The 22477-nt window shown below is 37.4% G+C and overlaps 1 protein-coding gene across 3 annotated transcripts in view; it reads left to right on the top strand.

Moving 5' to 3' along the window:
• The window catches only part of XIRP2 (xin actin binding repeat containing 2), a 75384-nt gene extending 53769 nt beyond the window's left edge, over positions 1–21615 (top strand). Inside the window, exons 4-8 of one of the 3 annotated variants that reach the window (XM_012135021.5) lie at positions 494–604; positions 994–1066; positions 2434–2564; positions 3226–12523; positions 14873–21615. In XM_012135021.5, the coding sequence (XP_011990411.3) occupies positions 494–604; positions 994–1066; positions 2434–2564; positions 3226–12523; positions 14873–14967 (9708 nt within the window). In that variant the 3' untranslated portion in view covers positions 14968–21615. The remainder of the gene's footprint in view (positions 1–493; positions 605–993; positions 1067–2433; positions 2565–3225; positions 12524–14872) is intronic. The other 2 variants (XM_012135044.5, XM_012135038.5) reach the window with 2 other exon arrangements.
• The last annotated feature ends 862 nt before the right edge of the window (positions 21616–22477 follow it).

Raw genomic sequence — 22477 nt, 5'->3', positions numbered from 1 at the left:
CTCAGGATTTGTGGATATGTTAAGTTATGTGACAAAGAAGAATTAAGGTTGAAGATGGAATTACAGCTGCCAAGTAGCTAACCTTTTGACAGGGAGATAATCCTGGATTCTGTGGATTAGTCCAATGTAATCACAAGGGTCCATAAAAGTGAAAGGGGGATCAGAAGAGAAAATCAGCAAGATGGCAGAGAGAGAAAAAGTTTAACTAGAAGGAGGCCATGAGCCAGTGAAAGTGGGCAGCCTCTAGAACTGCTGGAGGCGAGAGAATGGATCCTCCCCTAGAGCCTGCTAACACCCAGCAAGACCCATTCAGTGTTTCTGACCTATACAACTGTAAGATACTGTTTGTGGTCATTTGTTAACAACAGTCAAGCAAAGCAATATACTGAGGAAACAACTTTTTTCAGAAGTCTCTTTCACCGAAATTGCACTGATAAAAGTTAAAAATTTCAGAATTTTCTTAAAGCATGTCTATTCATTCATTCATTTTCAGGAGGTAATCTGTAGCAACCAGGTCGACATTTCAAGTCGCAGCCAGGAAATGGAAAGAAATGAACCAGAAATTTCTGAAGCACACAAAATTGATGTTCTTGGAACAGAAATGGTAACTACTTAGAAAAAACACTTTCTGGAAACTGTTCTGGAAACAGTTCTGGAAACTGTGTGGACATTCTGATCTTGTTATAAACAATTGCTTTTATATTCCTTTATGTATTTAGTACCAATACACATCAGTGTCTCTTTCCCAACTTTGAAGTCTTTGAAATATAAAATGAGCACCCTGAAAATATAAGGGTACTTTAGATGTCCATTCATATATGTTCTGTTACAGCATGAGCTCATTAAAACAAATGATCAGTGTTTAATTTGCATCTCTCTACGTGTACTGAAGTCTTGGATGAAAATCACTCTGCAATGTAGAATACATGTACAATCCTGAAATAACTGATTTCTTAAAAGCAATTATTTATTTAAAATTATCTTTAAACACAGGTCTCTCATCTTGAAAAGCACACTGAGGAAATAAATCAAGCTTCTCAGCTCCATCAATATGTTCAAGAAACAGGTAAGAATCTGATATTATTTGATTTGAATATACCTTTTTACTGTTGATGCTTCTGTGTTTGAATAGAGGACTTCCAAAGCACAAGCCTTCCCACTAAATAAAGTTAGTAACTATTACTCATGATTCTAATGGAGACAGGACAGTATTTCTATTATAATTAGGTTCTGTCTATGCTAAGAGATGCAATAAGCTTCTAAAATAGTTCATTGCCCTTCAACTTTATGATGTATCCAAAAAGCCTAGAAAGTGATAAGCCAGTCACCTCTGAATTGTTTTTGCCTTAGGGATCTAGAATAAACTTGATGTTTATCAAGCTCCTTGGGAACAGAAAAGTTTATCTAGATTGTATTACTTTTATTTTATTTTTTTGTATATGACTTTAATTCCAGTTAATTTTGCTGCAGAATACAAATACTTTAGTTGAGAGTATTACAGATATGAGATCTCTGATTTGATTGTGGACAGCTGAGGTTATTTTGTTTTTTGTTTTTTGTTTTTTGTTTTTAAATTTTTTATTTTTTTAACCTTTTGGCTAAGATCAAGTGTAGATTGTATTACTTTTAATGATAATCTTCCCTGGTGGATCAGACGGTAAAGCGTCTGCCTACAATGCAGGAGACCCGGGTTCAATCCCTGGGTCGGGAAGATCTCCTGGAGAAGGAAATGGCAACCCACTCCAGTATCTTGCCTGGAAAATCCCAGGGACGGAGGAGTCTGGTGGGCTACAGTCCATGGGGTCGCAAAGAGTCGAACACAACTGAGTGACTTCACTTTCACTTCACTTTAATGATAGATACAAGCATGTTTAAGTCTAATTCTCCAACCTACAGATATGAGATTAGATTCCAGGCAAACTTGTGCAGATCTGCATAAAATGGGTACAGAGTGTCTTGCCTGTAAAAGGGGAATGAGTTTTCCTGTTCCTAAGTGCTAAAAGGGAAGATTTAAGCCAACAGTGACCCAGATGTTACTTAACTATATCTGAATTTGGTTTTATGGTAGTTTTGCTTAAGGAAGTAGATCCTTTCTTGTTCTTCTGCTGTTCTTTTCTTGTTTTATAACTTTTATTATTATTTGAGCGCAACAGTAAAACATGCTTGTAGAAAATTTGGAAAATATATACAATTAAAATAAATAACAACTTCATAACTTATGACTTTCCATCCAGTAACCACCATCATTTTTCTTCCTATATTTTTTGACATCTACTAACTTACCTAATGTAGTAGTACCATATGTATACACTTATATCCTGAATACTTTTATTTAACGTATGTTATAAGAAGTTTTCCATAGTATTATAATGACTTCTCAAACATCATGTTTATTAGTTACGTAATATCCATGGTGTTCTTTTCTGTTTTTAGTCATAGATACACCTGAAGATGAAGAGGTTCCAAAGGTTTCAACTAAGTTTTTAAAAGAACAATTTGAAAAGTCTGTCCAGGAGAAGGTCCTTTATTCTGACAAAGAATTGACCCCAGCCAAGCAGATTAAGGTAAGACAATTTCTCTGCACAGAGACATGTTAAGTATAAAACCACATGTAAACACATAACATTTTCGAATTATTGACTGAAGAGGTTTTTCAATAGCAAAAAATATCCTAAACCAGTCCTTATTCTGTTCCAGAAGAAGAATATTTTTCTACACGAGAAAAGCAGTACAGAGAATTAAAACTTTTCTCACTAAAGCAAATTAGGGGAGAAAAAATTATATATGCACTTAAGTTTAATAATTAACATTAGATAAAGTAATAAAGCCAGTTTTTAAATGTCATCTACTTACTCTGTTGTGTCTAAAATTCCAAGGAAAACAAAACAACCCTCAAAAGTACTTTAAGATTTTAATTGTTTCCCTCTAGATTACTCTGCATAGCACATTAAGTAAAGAAGGAAAGACAGTCAAAATTATGGGTAAATGTTAAAATACTGAGTTCCTGATGTATTGAATAGGGAATGTAATTCTAAAAAGTGCAAATGGATTATAGGAAAGATAGTAACATATACTGAATGTTGCTTTGAAGTAGGTCTCTAAATGGAGTCTATCACCTGTTGTTCCCAAGGGAGACATCGTAGCATGGGCAGGTGAAAGGCAGTGCCCAGAAAGTCTCCACCAGTATACTCATCTTTATAAGATTTGATTTTCTCTCCCTTAAAGATTGAAAGTGAATCTGAAGAGACTTTAAAGCCATCATCAATTGTGGGTACCTCTTCTACTTCTTACACTTCAACCAGCCAGAGGAAGGAAACATCAGCCACCAGATACAGTGACCACAGGGCTGCTTCCTCAACTCTGGCACAAATTAATGCCACTCCTTCGGAAAAGACAGAAGAATTTCCTCCTCCCCCACCTGACATGCTTCAACCTCCAGTCGATGTGACAGCATTTTCCCAGTCCCCTGAACTCCCCAACCTTCCTAGAATACCACCAGTCCCCAAAGAAGTATACTCCAAACAAAGAAATTTGTATGAATTAAACCGTTTATATAAACACATCCATCCTGAGTTAAGGAAAAACTTAGAAAAAGATTATATCAGTGAGGTTTCTGAGATTGTTTCTCGTCAAATGAATGTGGGGAGCTCAGTTTCAGCAGATGTGCAACAAGCCCGGTATGTTTTTGAAAATACGAATGACAGTTCTCAAAAAGGTCTGAACTCAGAAAGAGAACACTTGGAGTGGGATGAAATTCTGAAGGGGGAGGTGCAGTCCATGAGATGGATCTTCGAGAATCAGCCATTAGATTCCATCAACAATGGCTCTCCAGATGAAGACAACATCTCCAAGGGCATTGCTGATCAAGAAATCATCGCTGGTGGTGACGTGAAATATACCACATGGATGTTTGAAACCCAACCCATCGATACTCTGGGGGATCATTCTTCTGGCACTGAGGAACATGCTGAGAGAATTCCTGAGCTAGCCAGAGGAGATGTCCACACAGCTCGGTGGATGTTTGAAACAAAGCCATTAGACTCGATGAATAAATTGCATCAGAGTCAAGAAGAATCAACAGCAACTGCCATAAAGGACATAACTGGGGGAGATGTCAAGACTGTGAGATACATGTTTGAAACTCAACATCTGGATCAACTTGGACAACTTCACTCAGTAGATGAGCTGCACCTACTGCAACTCAGATCTGAGCTCAAAGAAATTAAGGGGAATGTTAAGAGAAGTATAAAATGTTTTGAAACGCAACCATTATATGTTATTAGAGATGGCTCAGGTCAAATGCTAGAAATTAAAACTGTTCACAGAGAAGATGTTGAAAAGGGTGATGTGAGAACAGCACGTTGGATGTTTGAAACACAGCCCCTAGATACAATTAACAAAGATATAACAGAAATTAAAGTCGTCAGAGGAATATCCATGGAAGAAAATGTCAAAGGTGGGGTGAGTAGGGCCAAGTGGTTGTTTGAAACTCAACCTTTGGAGAAAATCAAAGAAGAGACAGAAGAGGTCATCGTTGAAAAGGAAACAGTAATAGGTACAGATGTCTCTAAAAAGTGTTGGATGTTTGAAACACAGCCATTAGATATTCTGAAAGAAGTTCCTGATGCAGACCATCTAAAGTCTGAAGAGATAATAGGGGGTGATGTGCAAACTACTAAGCAACTATTTGAAACACTTCCAATAGAGGCTTTAAAAGATAGCCCTGATGTAGGAAAACTTCAAAAAATTACTGCTTCTGAAGAAGAAAAGGGGGATGTCAGGCACCAAAAATGGATTTTCGAAACCCAACCTCTGGAAGAGATTAGAGAAGATAAAAAAGAGTACATACGAACAGTGAAACTTGAAGAAGTTGACAGAGGAGATGTAAGGAATTATACACATATCTTTGAGTCAAACAACTTGATTAAATTTGATGCATCACATAAAATAGAGGTGGAAGGAGTCACAAGAGGTGCTGTAGAGCTAAATAAATCACTCTTTGAAACAACACCATTATATGCCATTCAAGATCACCTTGGAAAATACCATCAAGTAAAGACAGTCCAGCAAGAAGAAATCCTAAGAGGTGATGTAAGAAGCTGTAGGTGGCTTTTTGAAACAAGGCCCATTGATCAGTTTGATGAAAGCATTCATAAATATCAGATAATTAGAGGAATATCTGCTCAAGAAATACAGACTGGGAATGTAAAATCTGCTAAGTGGCTATTTGAAACCCAACCACTTGATTCGATTAAACAATTCAGCAATATGGAAGAAGTAGAAAGTAAAACTGAACAAGTCACTGATATTGTTAAAGGGGATGTCAAAACCTGTAGATGGCTTTTTGAAACCCAGCCAATGGAATCTCTTTATGAAAAAGTTTCACTAATGACTGGCAGTAAAGAAATTCATAAGGGAGATGTGAAGGCCTGTACATGGCTCTTTGAAACTCAGCCACTTGATACGATAAAAGATGACTCTGAAGCAACAGTCAAACTGCAAACTGTGAAACAAGAGGAAATCCATGGTGGGGATGTTCGTACAACATGCTTCCTTTTTGAGACAGAAAATCTGGACAGCATACAAGGAGAAGAAGGAAAGGAGATCAAAGCCATAGAAATGGATATCCAAGCTGGGGATGTCGCCAGCATGCGGCATAAATTTGAAAGTCAGTCCTTAGATTCTATAAGTTCTGGTTCAGAGGAGGTTTTGAGAAAGATCAAAACCCTAAAGACGGAAGATATTCAGAAAGGCAATGTTTTACATTGTAGGTGGCTCTTTGAAAACCAACCAATTGATATGATAAAAGAAAGTCAAGAAGGTGATGAATTAGTTAAGACAGTGACAGACATACAAGGTGGAAATGTAAGAAAGGGGTGCTTTATCTTTGAGACTTTTTCTTTAGATGAGATTAAAGAAGAATCGGACTATATTAGCACCAAGAAAACAATTACTGAAGAAGTAATAAAGGGTGACGTAAAAAGCTATAGAATGCTCTTTGAAACCCAGCCACTCTATGCAATTCAAGATCGAGAAGGGTTTTATCATGAAGTCACTACAGTTAAAAAGGAAGAGGTAATTCACGGAGATGTACGGGGGACAAGGTGGCTTTTTGAAACAAAACCATTAGACTCAATTAATGAATCTGAGACTGTGTATGTGATTAAATCTGTCACACAAGAAGACATTCAGAAGGGAGATGTTAGTTCTGTTAGATACAAATTTGAAACCCAGCCACTGGATCAGATTGCAAAAGAATCATGTGATATTGTGCCCACTGTGAACTGTATTCAAGGTGGGGATGTAAGGACAGGTAAACAATTCTTTGAGTCTGAAAATTTGGATAAGAATACTTATGTAAGAACAGTAAGTGTCAATGAAATACAGAAGGGCAACGTTAAAACATCCACGTGGCTATTTGAGACCCATACTCTAGATGAACTGAGAGGAGAAGGGTCAGAATATGAAAATATCAAAACAGTCACCCAGGAAGATATGCAGAAAGGTGATGTGAAGCAGGCAGTATGGCTCTTTGAAAATCAAACTTTGGATTCTATTAAGGAAGCAGATGAAAGCATCGCAAAAATCACCAAGGAAGAAATCCCTCCTGCTGATGTCAAGACAACTACATGGCTCTTTGAAACCACACCCCTTCACAGATTTACTGAAAAGAGGGTAGAAAAGGTGGAAATTATTGGCAAGAGCATTAAAGAAACCTTAGGAGAATTGTACTCTCAAAAAGTTATCGAGGCTCCTGGAATCATCATTGAAGCTGATGAGGTTGGAGATGTTCGAATGGCAAAATACAAGCTAATGAATCAAGCATCACCTGAGATACAGAAAGAAGAGATTATCAAGGTTGACCTCAGAAATATAATGGTGAACCTTCTTTCCAAAAGAGACTGTAAGAAAAGAGAGATCTTGGTCAGTGAAGAAGAGAAAGGAAATGTTAATCTGACCAAAACTCAGTTATTAAACAGATCAGCAGAATTTCATGCTGAAAAAGAAGAGATAGTGAGTGGTGATGTCCAACAAGCAATAAAAAACCTGTTCTCTGAGGAAAGATCTGTAAAGAAAGGTATTTTGATTCAGGAAGATGAGAGAGGCGATATTAACATGACTATCTATTGTCTTCTCCATGAAAATGCTGCTGACACAATTAAGCGTGAAGAAATAGTAGGGGGTGATGTAAAACGTACGATTCATAATTTGCTATCTTCCATATCAAACAGTAAAGTATCTGAAAGGGCTAAAATTGATGCCTCTGAGAGAGGAAATGTTCAGTTTTTTACAACATGCATAGAAACTGGAGCTTTGGATTATCTCAGACAACTCCAGACAGGCTCAAATGAAATACTAACAGGTGGGAAACAAGAAAAAGAGGAAGAAATAATTGGTGGTGATGTAGAAGGCACAAAACTGTTATTAAAGAAAAGGCAATCTCAGGTTGAACGTACTGTTAATGAAACTGACATCATCCCAGGAGATGTGCTTAACACAGTTAAGGTTTTTCTGACAGAGCCTCAGAATACATCTTGTAAGTTACCCAAAGAAGAAATTATTAAAGGTGATGTGAAGTCAACCCTAAACTCCCTCAGCCAGGCCGTAAGTCAGAAAACAGTGGCTAAAACAGAAGAAATTTTAAAAGGTGACATGCTGACCTCCCTCAAGTCACTTAAGGAATCAAGTCAAAAATGGAAAGACTCTAGACAGCCTGATGTCATCCCTGGGGATATTGAGAAAGCTATTGAATGCCTTGACAAGACTGCACATACGAGGACAGAAATACTGAAAAAGGAGCTTATCCTAGATGACCTTGAGGCATCATTAAGGAGTCTAAAAGAAACACAAAGAGCTTTCAAAGAGGTAAATAAAAGTGCAGTCAAAGACGATGTGCACACTGTGATGGCAGGCTCCAAAGAAGAGCAGAAAAGAGGGATTCATCAGGTGGCTGTCCAGAGGGACAAGAAAAGCATTCTTCAGCCAAGACCAGGACCCTTTGAGCCAGCAGCCAGGTGGCAGGAGGGAGGAGACATTCTCAATCAAACTGTAAACAAATCTTGTCATGGAGATTTAATGGAAGAAAGAACTGAGGTTAATCTTCCAAAAGCCCCCAAAGGCCCTATAAAGATCGTCATAGATCGCGAACAAAACAATGATGCTCTTGAGAAAAACCTTAGAAAACTATCTAATTCACACCAAGTGGGTATCGGTATCTGGACTGATAACACGACAGAGCAACATCTTAGGGATGAACATGTAAGCGGACAGTTGACTTCAACCCTGTCAGTTAGGGAACATCGAAAAACCAAGGAAGCAGAGACAGAGAGAGGACAGAAGAAGGAGGCTGTCTTTTTGCAATCTACTGATAAAACAACTGGAAAGCAACAGACTGAAACTTCCCAACTGGGGAATGACCACCAGCAGATTGAGGCTTTCCCGGTCAAGTGTTCTAAAAATCCCCAAAACACTAAAACATCAACAGATACACAAAGCTCTAGGCCTGGTTTAACCCAGGCTCCAGTCTACAAGATGGTTGGAGAAACACGTGAGGTTTCAGAGGACTTTCAGAAGCAGACTCTGTTAAAGCAAGAAAAGCAATATTCTAGTAAAGATAGAATGAAAAAGAATGTGACCCCTCAACCAGGGTGGCAGACTTTGCCTGTGAATCAAGACATGTCAGATGTAACAGAAGCAAAAGTCTCCCAAAAAAGCCACAATCAACTTAAAGCAACTGACAAAAAGCAGACTGATATTCATCTGAAGAGCCAGGACTTTCTAATGAAGACAAATACCACCAAAGATTTAAAAATGGCAATGGAAATGTCCTTTAATCCAATCAAATTTAACCCTGAAAATAATGCAAAGGAAAATGAGTTCCCTCTTCCACCTCCATCTCCACCTCCTCCTCTACCTTCCAATGCATCATCTGAAATTGAATTTCCTCTTCCTCCTCCACCTCCTTTAATGATGTTGCCTGAAAAAAATGTGTTTCCTCCTTCACTGTCCACTGAGAAGATACAGGCTGAATTTGAAAGTTTTCCAGGCCTCCCTCTTCCTCCACCACCAGAAGATGAGAAATTTGAAAGAGAATGTCTATCCATGTTTCCACCACCGCCCCCTCCTCCTCCAGCTCCAGCTCTAAAACCAGCACATCTCCTTTCCTCTTCTGTTCAAGAAAAGCATAATGGAACATTCATACAATACTCCCAAGAAGAAGCCTCAAGCTCTCAGGCTAAAATCATAACAGGAAAATCTGGAGGACGTTTGCCACCTCCCACACTCCCCAAGCCCAAGTTCCCCAAGCAGATAGAAGTTGATTTGGAAAATTCTCTGCCAGATACAGAATGTAAAATGACTCCCTCAATGGATCAGAAAAGAGTAATAATGGCAACTAGCAGTGAACACATAGAAACAAAGCAGAACATATCTAGCAAAAGTCTTGATAAAAGAAAACAACGATCTATGGACTCTACGAGGTCTTTTTCACAGGCAGTTCCAGAAAGTTCACCAGCCAAGAAAAAACCTATCGCACCTCTCATAAAATCTCATTCATTTCCAGCAGGTTCAGGGCAGCAAAGTCCAAAACCTTATATGAGAAAATTTAAAACACCTTTAATGATTGCTGAAGAAAAATATAGGCAACAAAGAGAAGAGCTTGAAAACCAGAGACAGGGGAGTTCAGGCTACAACATAGTCAGAACAGAGAGCCAAAATCAAAACATATCAGAGCTGAAAAAGGACGTGCTGTTACAAAATACAAAGGAGGAGGTCCCCCTGACTGCAATGGATTCAGAGGTCACTGTGGCCCAGACAAACCCAGTCTCTCAAAGTCTTTCTCAAGAACTAGGGGTCTGTACAGATAACCAGATTTCCACAACACCGGCAGTGACATTCTCTGCCAAGAGGCTCCAACATGTTCCAGCAACCTTGGAAGGCAAAGATACCATGAAAAAGGAAGTTTTGCAAAACTCAAAGGATATGATCCAATCTAAATCAGCTTGTGAAATTAAACACAGTCAGCAAGAATGTAGGACCCAGCAAACACAACAGAAGCATCTGGAGCACTTGCACTTGCCCCAAAGCAAACCAGTTTCCCCCAGTTTCAAAGTTAAAACCATCAAGGTTCCAATTCTAGATCATAAGTTAAATGAAACAAGCCACAGTTATGAAAGTCATAAAAAGCAATCTGAAGTTGATATTCAAACCATTACCAAACAACAGTACCAGGAAACTGAGAGAACAGAAGCAAGGACTGAAGGTAGTAGCAATAAGCAGTCAGTGACTGAAAAATATTATCAATTACCTGCGAAGGAAAAGAGAGCAACAATACAGTTGCCTACAGAAACCACAGGGAAAAGCCATGAAAGTAATGTCAAAATAGTTCATGAGAAGCAAAGAGAATTTAGAGAATCTGAGAGTGGGAAACCTCTAGGAAGTGAAGAAACAATTCAGGGACCGCCGATGATTGGCCCAAAGAAAGAAAGTCTAATAGTTGAAGCAAAACAAGAACACTTGAATAAATCAGCTCAGAAGGTAGTCGAACAAAAGGTTGCTGAGGCACATCTTGATTCTCAGACTCAGAATTTTCAGCAAACACATATACAGTCTTTTGAAAGTCAAGTTGAACATAAAAAATTGCCCCAGCCAAATAATCATCTTCAGGAAGAAAAATATCTTGGCGTCAAGGGCACACAACAGAAACAAGTCTTTTCTAATACTAAAGAGTCAAAGCAAGAGATTACACAGAACAAATCTTTATTTTCCTCTGTGAAAGAATCCCAGCAGGATGATGGAAAACGTGCTATAAATGTATTGGAATTCTTGAGAAAACGTGAAGAACTACAACAGATTCTGTCTAGGGTAAAAGAGTTTGAAGCAGAGCCAGATAAAAATGGCCTTAAGACATTTCAGATGCTGTTAAATATTATTCCAGTATGGCTATTAAGTGAAGAAAAAAGAGAATATGGAGTTCGCATTGCTATGGAGAATAACATAGAAAAAATCAAAGAAGAAATAACACAGATTAAGACTCAGGCAGAGGACATGCTTGTGTCCTGTGAAAATACAATTCAAACGGCCATGATATCATCTAAAGCAGGAAAGCAGAGAAATAAAGCTACCAGTCTTAATGAAACATTATCTAAAGTGTCTAATGCTAATGTCAGTTATAATAAAAATACCCAGCAGAAAGAAAATACAATTGTGGAAAAAGCAGAGCACCACCAAGTAGCAACTCATCAAGAAACTACTGCTCATCATCAAGTGAAAACGCATCAGGAAATTAAACTAGATGATGCCAAGGTTCCTCCTCCATCTTTAAAAACACGCCCACCGTCACCAACTTTCATAACGATCGAGTCTACCGCCCGGCGAACACAAACCTCTCCTAAGGATGAGCTTTCCCAGTCCCCTAAAAAGGACAGTTTTGCTGAACCATCACCAAAACCGTCACAACCAACTAGAATCCTCAGAGCAAGTATCTCCCCTTCGCCACCCAAGAGTCGTTCTGAACAACTTGTGAAACTCAAAGACACCACTGCGAAGTTATCCAGAGGGATCATCCCATGTTCATCGATAACCCCGGTTCCCATTGTGGAGAAGAGGTCTGAGATCATCACGTCTCCTGCAACACTTCGCCGTCAAATTAAGATAGAGGCTCGTGGTAGGGACTCTCCACCTACAATCACAATACCTATAACTGTCAATCATGCTGATAGTGGTTCTTTCAAAGAATCCATGGAAGCTCAAGAGGAAGTAAGGAAAGTAGAGAAAAGGTCGACTTACATTCACAAAGATGGAGTAAATTCCGCTAAAGACATAGTGCCAGATACTGAGAGTTTTGACGCAGTGGAAATCATCCGCAAAGTCGAAGGACCTCGCCTGGCAGAGCACGCGCAGAGATACGAAGCAGCCAACAGGACTGTTGAAATGGCTGAAAATTTCGTGAGTGACCATGAAAATGACATAAACAGATGGTTCAGGGGATTTGAGGATGGCCTAAGTTTTGACACACAGTCAAATAGAAGAGTTTATGTAAATGGAGAAGCAAATCGTAATATAAAGCAAGAAAGCCATTCATTTAAGGAGGAATTTGGATTGACATCTTCAGAAAGCACTAGCTTTACGGGTTTTTCTCACAGTCGTCCTAGAGAGCGACAAGAAATGATGCCTGTTAAGCTGCCCAGCATACGCTCTGAAACAAGGTCTCTCAGTGAACATTTCTCAGGTCTGGATGCATTTGAGAGTCAGGTTGTAGGGTCGAAGACGACGGTCTCTTCGTCACATGGTTCAGAAGCTGGCAGATCTCGCTTTGACTTCAAGCACGCCCCACCCACCTATGAGGATGTCATCGCTGGCCACATTTTAGATGTTTCTGATTCACCTAAAGAACTCAGGAGGAATTTTCATCAGACTTGGCAGGAGAGTGAAAGAGTTATTAAAAACTTGGGATATACAACCTCAGATGCTTCTGCAACAGAGATGGAAACCACCTTCCAAGAGGAATCTGCATTTATACGTGGTAAATGACCTTGCAAAGAGTGAAGGAAGATTAACCCTTTAAAGGCAGAGAACTAAGACGCTTTGCAATTAAAAGAGTACATGGAAAGAACTAAACAACATAACGTAAAACTAACAGCTTTCCCTGGTTGTTGCTATCCTTCCCTTTACCGTGCTTGCTTTTACTACTTTCTCTTTACAAAAGCATTTAATATGATTCACCAGCCCTGTGTGAGAGTAACAAACACTACTATATAGGTTATTGAGACCTATGTTTGTCAAGGTAAATAAGGCTTTAGATAAAGCAGCAGGTATAATAATAATTGCTATTGTGGTAGCATTCATTATTATATGGAATTAAAGATTTATTAATTATTGCATACTACTAGTACATTATACAGAGACGGCAACGGCACCCCACTCCAGTACTCTTGCCTAGAAAATCCCATCGGTGGAAGAGCCTGGTAGGCTGCAGTCCATGAGGTCGCTGAGGGTCGGACAGGACTGAGTGCCTTCACTTTCACTTTTCACTTTCATGCATTGGAGAAGGAAATGGCAATCCACTCCCGTGTTCTTGCCTGGAGAATCCCAGAGATGGGGGAGCCTGGTGGGCTGCCATCTCTGGGGTCGCACAGAGTCGGACAGACTGAAGCGACTTAGCAGCAGCAGCAGCAGCAGCAGTACATTATGAGTATTTCTTATTAAAATATTATTTTATACACATGTTAAAGACAATATGAGATAATATTTCTTGACCTATTATTGATAGAATTTTAACTGCCAGACTTAAGTGGTGTTTGAGTTTGCATTCAATACAACCTGGTAATAATCCAAGAAACAATTTGCACTCTGCATATGTGCTTTAAAGATTTTCATTGATTGAGATCTCTGACAAAAGTATATTTAATTATTGTTGTTGAGTTGGATGGAATTGGCTCTCTAATGCCACTGCTATTTTCCCCCCTGTAACTGATTTTCTTTTGCCTTTCGTAAACCCCAAATTATAGCTCAATTGGTCTCATTCACAGATAAACATGGACAATAATTTTAAAATATAATTATATTTGGAAGAAGAGATTTAAAACACATGAACTTAGTACAGATTTTTTAACATCAGAGAACCGTTCATTTCTTTATATTCTCCTTTTTACAATTAATGAGGCTTCACAATAAGAAGATTTGACATAATTAATGTAGCCCATTATTTTAGATAGACTGAAAGAAATAGCAAGCCTAAAAATAAAAACTGCTGAAACTAATAATTCTGCCCTTATCATATTTGCAACATATGTGTCTATTTTATCAGGTTAATATGATTTCTTAATGTACTGACTTCTGGCATAATTAAGCAAAGCTGTCTAATTTCAAATGCTGAGTTTCTGTTAACTAAAGACATAAAAAAATACAAGGAAATTGGCATTAAATATAGAAGTTTGTCTCCAATTAGAACAAAATAAATAAAGGAGATTTCTTAGTAGCCCAAATTGAGCATCAAAACATTAAAGTGTGTGTATATAATATTTTTTATATAAAGAACAGTGCACATATATGCTCATATATAAAACTACTACACTAGCTTATTACAGAATAGTTGTGAGAATCAAAACAATACTCTGGCAAAAGTTGTGTCAGTTTTGAACCACTATGCAAACACTGGTAATATAACTATGCAAACACTTGGTAATATAACTACTATTACTCATAGGAACTGGCATTCACATGTAACTTTGGGAAATCATAAGAGGCAGAGATAAGAATCCCCAAAGCCCTGAAATCTTAAGCTATTTAGACTGAGGACAAATGGCCCTGAATAGTTCCTTGTATTTAGGAGTCTCATCTGATTGTTACGAATTGGTGTCACAGAGTCAACACTAAGTCATCAAGAAAATACCTAAACAAATAAAATATCAGCTGAAAAAATACATGGATATATTTTAGAAAAATCTCTACCGAATACTTTAAAGACTAAAACTTTAGACCAAGTTAGGTATAAACTTTTATATACATAGAAAGTTCAGTCATTTAGAATGATAAGTGGTCTCAGGAGGTCTCCTCATGACCGATTTTCTATATATCTTTTTCAGTGTGTTAAAGTTAGTGAACACATTTTACTCATGTATATTTCCTAAAATAATAAAAATTAACTTGTACCACGTATAAATAGTAGATAAACCAGAATAAGGTTGATTGTACCAGAACCTTAAGCCTAATGGTAGATGCCCTACATCCAGAGAAGGAACATCGAGACCAGTAGTGTTAGAGCTTTCTGTACTAACTGCATGGCCAGTTAATATGCTGTTGCTGTTTGTTTTGCTTTTACAATGTGACTGAAAACAGTATTACATAAGCTCTTATATATTTTTATTTTTAGAAACTGCAACTCCAAGACAAGGAAATATGTATACTTTGTCGAAAGACAGTTTATCCAATGGAGTGCCTAGTAGCAGACAGGCAGAGTTTTCATAAATCCTGTTTCCGCTGCCACCATTGCAACAGTAAACTGAGGTAAAACTGTTTTGTGGCCTGGGGCCCAAGTATTCAAAGAGCTTGCAGTATACTTATAACATCATGTCTCTACAAAGATGTCAGTTTTTCCAAATCCTGTTTCCATCAGTTAAAACAACAAAGGGAAATGTGGTCATTTTCTGTGTTGCTCGGAATGGCTGTTACCTTTTTCCTTTTAATGTTTTGCTTTCTTAATAAAATTCAGAAGGGGCCCTTTAGTCCAAGCATGAAGATCACATAGATAAGAGAAAAAACTCTCACCACCACCAACCTCTCCCAATGCCATGCTCCACTGAATAAGAAAAATGATCTTTCTAAAAATGCAAATCTGGGATCACTTCCCAGTTTTAAACATGTAATGGCTTCCTCTATTCCCAAAATTAACATATAAATATGAATTAAAAAGCAATTCAATATATTATCCCTTCTCATCTCCCAACACCCCTTCCTCCTGTTGCCTGTTGCTTTTCATGAAGACTGAATTTCAGTTCCTCAAAGTCATTTTTTTCTCTCACATCTAGCTGATTCCAAATGTTGTTGCTGCTCCTTGGAGGAGTTTTCCCATGCCTCACCCCCAGATCATTCCTCAGAGCTCAACTGAGACTTTATGTCTTTGAAGTGACCTGCTTTTACCCCTGTATATGGATCACAGCATCTCCTGTGCTCGCCCCATTCTAACACAGTCTAGTGTAATTTTCCCTGGCTGTAGGAAATGTGCTAATGTTTGTCTTGTCAATACCAAGTGAACCCAAATATACAACAAGGACTCAAAAACATTTATTCAATGACTGCTATTTTTAAAAAGCATTATATAAAACCCAGGCTTCCCTGCTGGCTCAGGTAAAGAAACTGTCTGCAATGCGGGAGACCTGGGTTCAATCCCCGGGTCGGGAAGATCCCCTGGAGAGGGCATGGCAACCCACTCCACTATTCTTGCCTGGGGAATCCCCATGGAGTAGGGTTACCTAGTAGGCTACCATTCTTGGGGTCAGAAAGTATCAGACACAACTGAGCAATTAAACACAGTACAGCACATATAACACCCATAGATACAGAAAACCAAGCAAAGCAAATACGTGGCTCACTAAATTATAAAGTGAACACTTCATAAGCACTATCAAGATCAAGAAATACAGCATTGTTAGCCATTCCAGAAGCTCCTTCCTCCCTTTGCCCTATGCAAACATAACCAGTCTCTTGACTGTGAGTCAATATCATCCTTTATAGTAATTGTTTCCTTGCATTTTATAGTTTTATTTACCCAAATGTGCGTTCTTAAATTCTGTACTCTGGTTTTATCCTTTTTAAAAACACTCTTTCAAGTCTTTCAAGTCTTTTTAAAAAATAATCTATGGGTTTTCCATCCATTCCTTTCATTCCATATTGTTTACTTGTGAAAGACCCAGGACATTTGACCTGTGAAGTTTTGCAGTCTGCAATTGCTGATTACACACTCATACTGCAGTTCATATGCTCCTTTATCCTCTGTATTTTCAAAAACTGTCAGCTGAATCCAGGTTCTAGATTAATTCAAGTTTAAAATAAGATTTGATTCCTTTTGGAAGAACATAGGGAGTATTGACAAGAGTATACTTAACACATTATGTCAGCTTTTCTCTCTTTTTGTGACATAGCAGATATTGAAGCTTGTAATACCTATATCTGTTCAATGATGTCTGAAAAATCCTGATACTCAAATTTTGTTCTTCATTTTTTATGATTAGAATACTTTCACAGAAGATGCTTCCCTGTATTTGGTATTTGTTTACACGATGATAAAGTTAATTTTTAAAAAGGCAGAATAAGTCCATAATTCTTTTCCTTTATTCATCAGTTTTGGCAATGTATCAATTTTTATTTAGTAATTTAATATAATAGTTTCTTATCTCCTAGAGATAACCACTTTTAAGATATTTTAATGTCTTTATAAACTTCAGATTTACACATGTTTACACAAACAGTTATCATCATTACTGAAACTCCAGTTATTCTATACCTGGCCAGTGGAAGCTACTTCAAGTTGTCTCCTGAGTCCTTTTGACAGAACCCAAGTTATCTGTGATAACTTCCTCTTTATCTGATAGGTCTAGATGTCCCATGTTCATCTTATACATTTACTGGCCCAGATGCAGAGTCAGTCATTTCTCTAAGCCTTGGTTTCTTCTAGTGAGAAATGTAAAATATTTCAAGACTATAATCTTGATGCTCTTTCTACCGAGTTGATCGCTATTTCTAAGCTTTTTAGTGTTAAGATATAGTAAATATTTATATACACAGAAAAAAATAGGAATTCATAGTGATGTTTCCAAATTGAATTCAGAATTTCGTAGCTTTTGCTTAGCCTCTTCTCTGTTACAGCTGTATCTTCTTCTTCTTCTACTTCAGGGCTTCTGGTTCTCAAAGACAAAGGAGATAACAGAGTTAGACGATCCCATATTCATTTGAACAACAATTTTAGAAAAACAAAACTATCAGCACCACTAATTTGATTATCAAAGCATTAAAAGTTGTATTTGCTCCGCTGATCACTCACACCTCATATTTTAGAATAGTGTACTGAGTCTTTGGTGTCATCATATGTAGCTGTTACATGATATAGTACCTCTCTTTGTGCCCTCATTTCATCACAGTTTACATATAACAGTGTATTTAATCTAACCCACAATCCTTATGTTGAGATTTCCGTAGTCATTATGGTTGCTCAAGCTTATTTTCAAGTAGATTCCTTAGAAAAGGCTCATGGAAAGTTTATTCCTTCAGTTCTTACATACTGATGATAACAATTTGTGATCTTTCCATATGTAATTTCATTCTTTTTTATATTGGGAAATGCTCTTTAAATTATAGCTTTTTAATATTTAACTTGTTTCATAATTTTATTTTCTTATTCAGGAACTCCTATTATATATTTTTCATTTATGATTATAAATTTTTTATCTTTTAATTTTCCTGTTTTTCTTTAGTGAAAGTGTTAGTCGCTCAGTCGTGTCTGACTGTTCGCCACCCCATGAGCTGTAGCCCACCTGGCCCCTCTGTCCACGGAATTATCCAGACAAGAATACTGGAGTGGGTTGCCATTCCCTTCTCCAAGGGATCTTTCCAACCCAAGGACTGAAACCAGGTCTCCCACACTGAAGGCAGACTGTTTACCATCTGAGCCACCAGGGAAGCCATATTTTTCTTAAGATGTTTCCTATTAATTTGCTCTTGTTTTTCTTTTAGTTTGGTTTTTATTGCTGACATGTTTGACTTTTCCTTTCATTACTGTTTTCTTCTTGATACCTGAAACCTTCTTTACTGCTTTTTCTAATTAGAATTCATGCTGTTCTTTTGGGTCTTTTATCTCTTTCTTAATGTCTTTTAGTTCATTTTGAAATAGTAGGTTAAAAGTTTGGTGTTTCAAGAACATGTTTTTCTACCATGTTTTTGTTGCCTACAATGATAATGCTCCTTATTCTTTCACTTCTCATAATAACTTTATATACTGTTTGGCCTTGATACTTTGCTGTTGCTTGTTTTTATATGGAGTTAATTTATGCAAATCTTGGAAGGAAGCAAAATTCAGGATGGTTTTCCCAACTTCACAGGGCTACCTTTTCTAATTTTCTTATACTGTTCAAAAAACTATGGTGCCTTGATATTCCTGGGATTTCCTGTCTTGGATTCTCTCCTTCATGTTGACTGGGACCTTTTGATTTCTGTCATCATTGTTCACCTCACTTTTTATTCCACTCCCGTATTTGTTTTTCACAGTGTAGGATCTAAAGGATCACAGTGGGTTAGTTTTGAGTTTAATTTCTCCAGCCTCTTCAGACTTTCCTGCCACAGGACTTTTGCACTCTCACTGGCTATTGAAATGCCAAAACCTCTCCCAATTTGAGCTGCTGCTCTCCGATTGGCATGTGATACTTTCCAGGAACTATTGATTGACTATTTTGTAGTCTCATATTTTCAGGTCCATCAGACACCTTCCTTTCTCCCTCTGTTGTCATCCACACACATGCTACTATTATGCTAATCTTGTAGCTAATGTTGGTTTGTCCTTCCCTCCTTGTATTTTGAGGTTGACGAGGATACCTTGTCACTTGGTTTTGTTGTAATTTTATCCTTGGGTTTTTAGTTTTTCTCTCCATTTTTATGTAGTGATTCAGAAATATTAAAAAATGATACTGCTGCCTTTGACTAAATTTGATGTTAATTTTAACAGGCATTTCTATTTGTTAATATTTCCAAAGAGACAAGATTAAAAATTGCATAGACAAACTTTCCAATTCATTCATTCAAAATCCAGTTAACTGGGAAGTTCAAATAGTTAATTTTTGTATGCTATTCAGGATTTGTTCGAAATTGCAGCCCCTCACAATTCTCTGAGTTAGCAAAGATTTAGTCCTACCATTTTACATCATCTATAACTACATATGCATTACACTATAGCACCTTTTGTAGCAGTACCTGACATACAGCACGAAATTCTGACTACTGCAAGACAAGTATTATAGAGGGCATTAGTGGTGAATATTATCTAACAAGAATGTTCAATCAATAGGCACATTCCTATTGCCAGTAAGCTAATTGTACTCAATCTCTGATTCATTGCTCGAAATAATCAATTCCCTAATGCTGTATAAATTTGCAGTGTATATATAAAATGTTTAAAAATGTTTTTTTTTTTTGACAGTTTGGGAAATTATGCCTCACTTCATGGACAAATATATTGTAAACCTCACTTTAAACAACTTTTCAAATCAAAAGGAAATTATGATGAAGGTTTTGGACACAAACAGCATAAAGATCGATGGAATTGCAAAAATCAGAGCAGCTCAGTTGACTTTACTCCTAATGAAGAACCAACTATGTGTAAAAACAATACGGAAAATACCCCCATGCTTGGAGAACTTAATAAGCATTTAGATGCTGGTAAGAGTGAAGGGCAAAGGGATATTTTGAAAAAATGTGGAAAGAGGGGGAAATTAAAAATCATTTGGCCTCCTTCCAGGGAGATACCTAAGAAAAGCTCTTCCCTTGAGGAAGAGCTCAAAATGAGTAAACCTAAATGGCCACCGGAAATGACAACCCCTACATCTGCTGGATTTAAAAGTGGATCACTGATAGAACACATGAAAACTGTGGAAAGTAAAGGACAAGAACTAGATAACATTTCTTTCCTGCAGCCATGCCTGCAATCCACCCACATGTGTCAGAAAGAAGATATTACAGGAATCAAAGAAATGGAAGCATATGAAACAAGAAAAGAGAAGAAGGAAGGAAATAAGGATGTACAAGATAAGGTGAATGAGGCCGAAGATACAAAGAATAAGAGGAAAAGTGAAATGGATCTTAATGATAACAATAATGCGGTCGCACAGAGTGCTGAGAAAGAGAAAAATGAAAAAGCTAATGAACCTGATGGTGCAGAAGGTCTACAGGTTACTAACACCGATGATGAGGTGGTACCAGAAAATCGTAAAGAGAATTTGAATAAGAATAATAATAACAATTATGTAGCAGCATCATATCTGAATAATTGCAGGCAGAAGACATCTATTTTAGAATTTCCTAATCTATTGCCACTGTCAAGTGAAGCGTACTGCACTGCAAATGAATGTCAAATTGAAAGCTTAGAAAATGCTTCTAAACTCCCGGAGTTACTTGGTATATTCGAATCTGAAAAGACTTACTCAAGAAACATGCTGGCTATGACTCTAGATAGACAGACTGACCGAGCGACTGCAGGCAGTCCCGTGCAGTGTGTCCCCAGGTCAGGCCTCAGTGACGGGAAAAGTTCAATGCCCTCTTCTGAGACAAATATTTTAAACATCAAAGAAAACCACTCAAATAATAAAACCCTACATTTCTTCTTTTCGAACACTGTGAAAATTGCTGCTTTTTCCAAAAGGAATGAGAACATTTTTAAGCATAATTTAATAGATTCTGTAGATCATATTAAAAATATGCCATGTTTGTATTTAAGAGAATTGGGGAAGGATATCAAACATTGGCATGGGCAAACAATAGGAGCAGCACACGTCAACAGAGACACAGATTTTGATGCTCCGAGCTGTGAATTTACAGCCAAGCCTCCATTTCCCAGAGTGGAAGTCCAGTCTGAACAACTCACAGTGGAAGAGCAAATTAAAAGGAATAGGCACTACAGTGATACTGAGTAGAACGTCTCTGGCCACTTGCAGTCCACACTCAGGCAGTATCAGTGTTCTGAAAGAAGGCTCTGGGGGTTTTGATAACCTTTTGTTGAATTTGTAAACATTCAGAAATCTCATGTCTATCACAATGGATGTAATATATCCATTGGATCCACAATGGATGTAGTAAATCCATTGGATCCACAATGGATATAATAATTCCTTGTATTACACTAGATGATGTTTTTCATAATTGATTTGAATCTACTTTTAGTCTGAATGGAATCAAGAGATGAAACATTCTTGAATGTTTTCTTGTCAAATGATACTTAAGTGTATTGCTCTGTTTTTTCAACATGCCAGATAACATCATGGTGACATTCTGTACTCTGATATTTATCACCATTCTTACACTTTCTCTATAATTTCTGCTGAAATAAAATCGAATCACCTGGGGTGCAAACCAAAACACTTGTGTCTGTTTTCTCCATGTATATTTTCATTCTAAGCATGTATGTTTTCATGATTTAGGAAATATATGTCTTGTGCCAAGTATTTAATATGCAAACACACACTCCTGGAAAAATTAAATACTAAGCCAGAGCCACAGTATTATTAGAAAATATAAAATATTCTTTCCCTTTTTTGCTCTTTTTATAGAGATACAAGAACTATTATGGTTGTTTATTTACCTGTGTAAAATTATTATGGAACATGCCTATAAACATTTAATGAAAAAATATCACTTTTCATCAAAATAATGTGAAGTTCATACTCAGAAATCAACTGAACTCAAAAAGTATTAGAAGTTACTTAAAAAAATTATGGCACACATTTTTAATGCTTACTATATATGCAATTAGTGAACATATAAATGATATCACTACATTTTGTCAGATTTTTTTCTTACCCTATTTAATGGATATTAATTTTTTATTACAAAACACTGTCTTTTGAAAATTTCTTTTCTGAATTTTCCCCTCAAATACATGTGATAATTCTGAGAAGAAAAATAATGTGAATATAGATGAGCCAGTGCATGTTGACTTCAGTTCAGTTCAGTCACTCAGTCATGTCCAATTCTTTGAGACCCCATGGACTACAGCACAACAGGCTTCCCTGTCCATCACTAACTCCAGGAGCTTACTCAAACTCATGTCCATCGAATGTGAGGCCATCCAACCATCTCATCCTCTATCGTCCCCTTCTCCTCCTGCCTTCAATCTTTCCCAGCATCAGGGTATTTTCCAATAAGTCAGTTCTTCGTATTAGGTGGTCAAAGTAATGGCGTTTCAGCTTCAGCATCAGTCCTTCCAATGAATATTCAGGAC

Source organism: Ovis aries, chromosome 2 (assembly GCF_016772045.2).
Source record: "Ovis aries strain OAR_USU_Benz2616 breed Rambouillet chromosome 2, ARS-UI_Ramb_v3.0, whole genome shotgun sequence".
Taxonomy (NCBI): domain Eukaryota; kingdom Metazoa; phylum Chordata; class Mammalia; order Artiodactyla; family Bovidae; genus Ovis; species Ovis aries.
The sequence above is the reverse complement of the archived record's forward strand: the minus strand, read 5'-3'. Positions and strand labels throughout refer to the sequence as shown.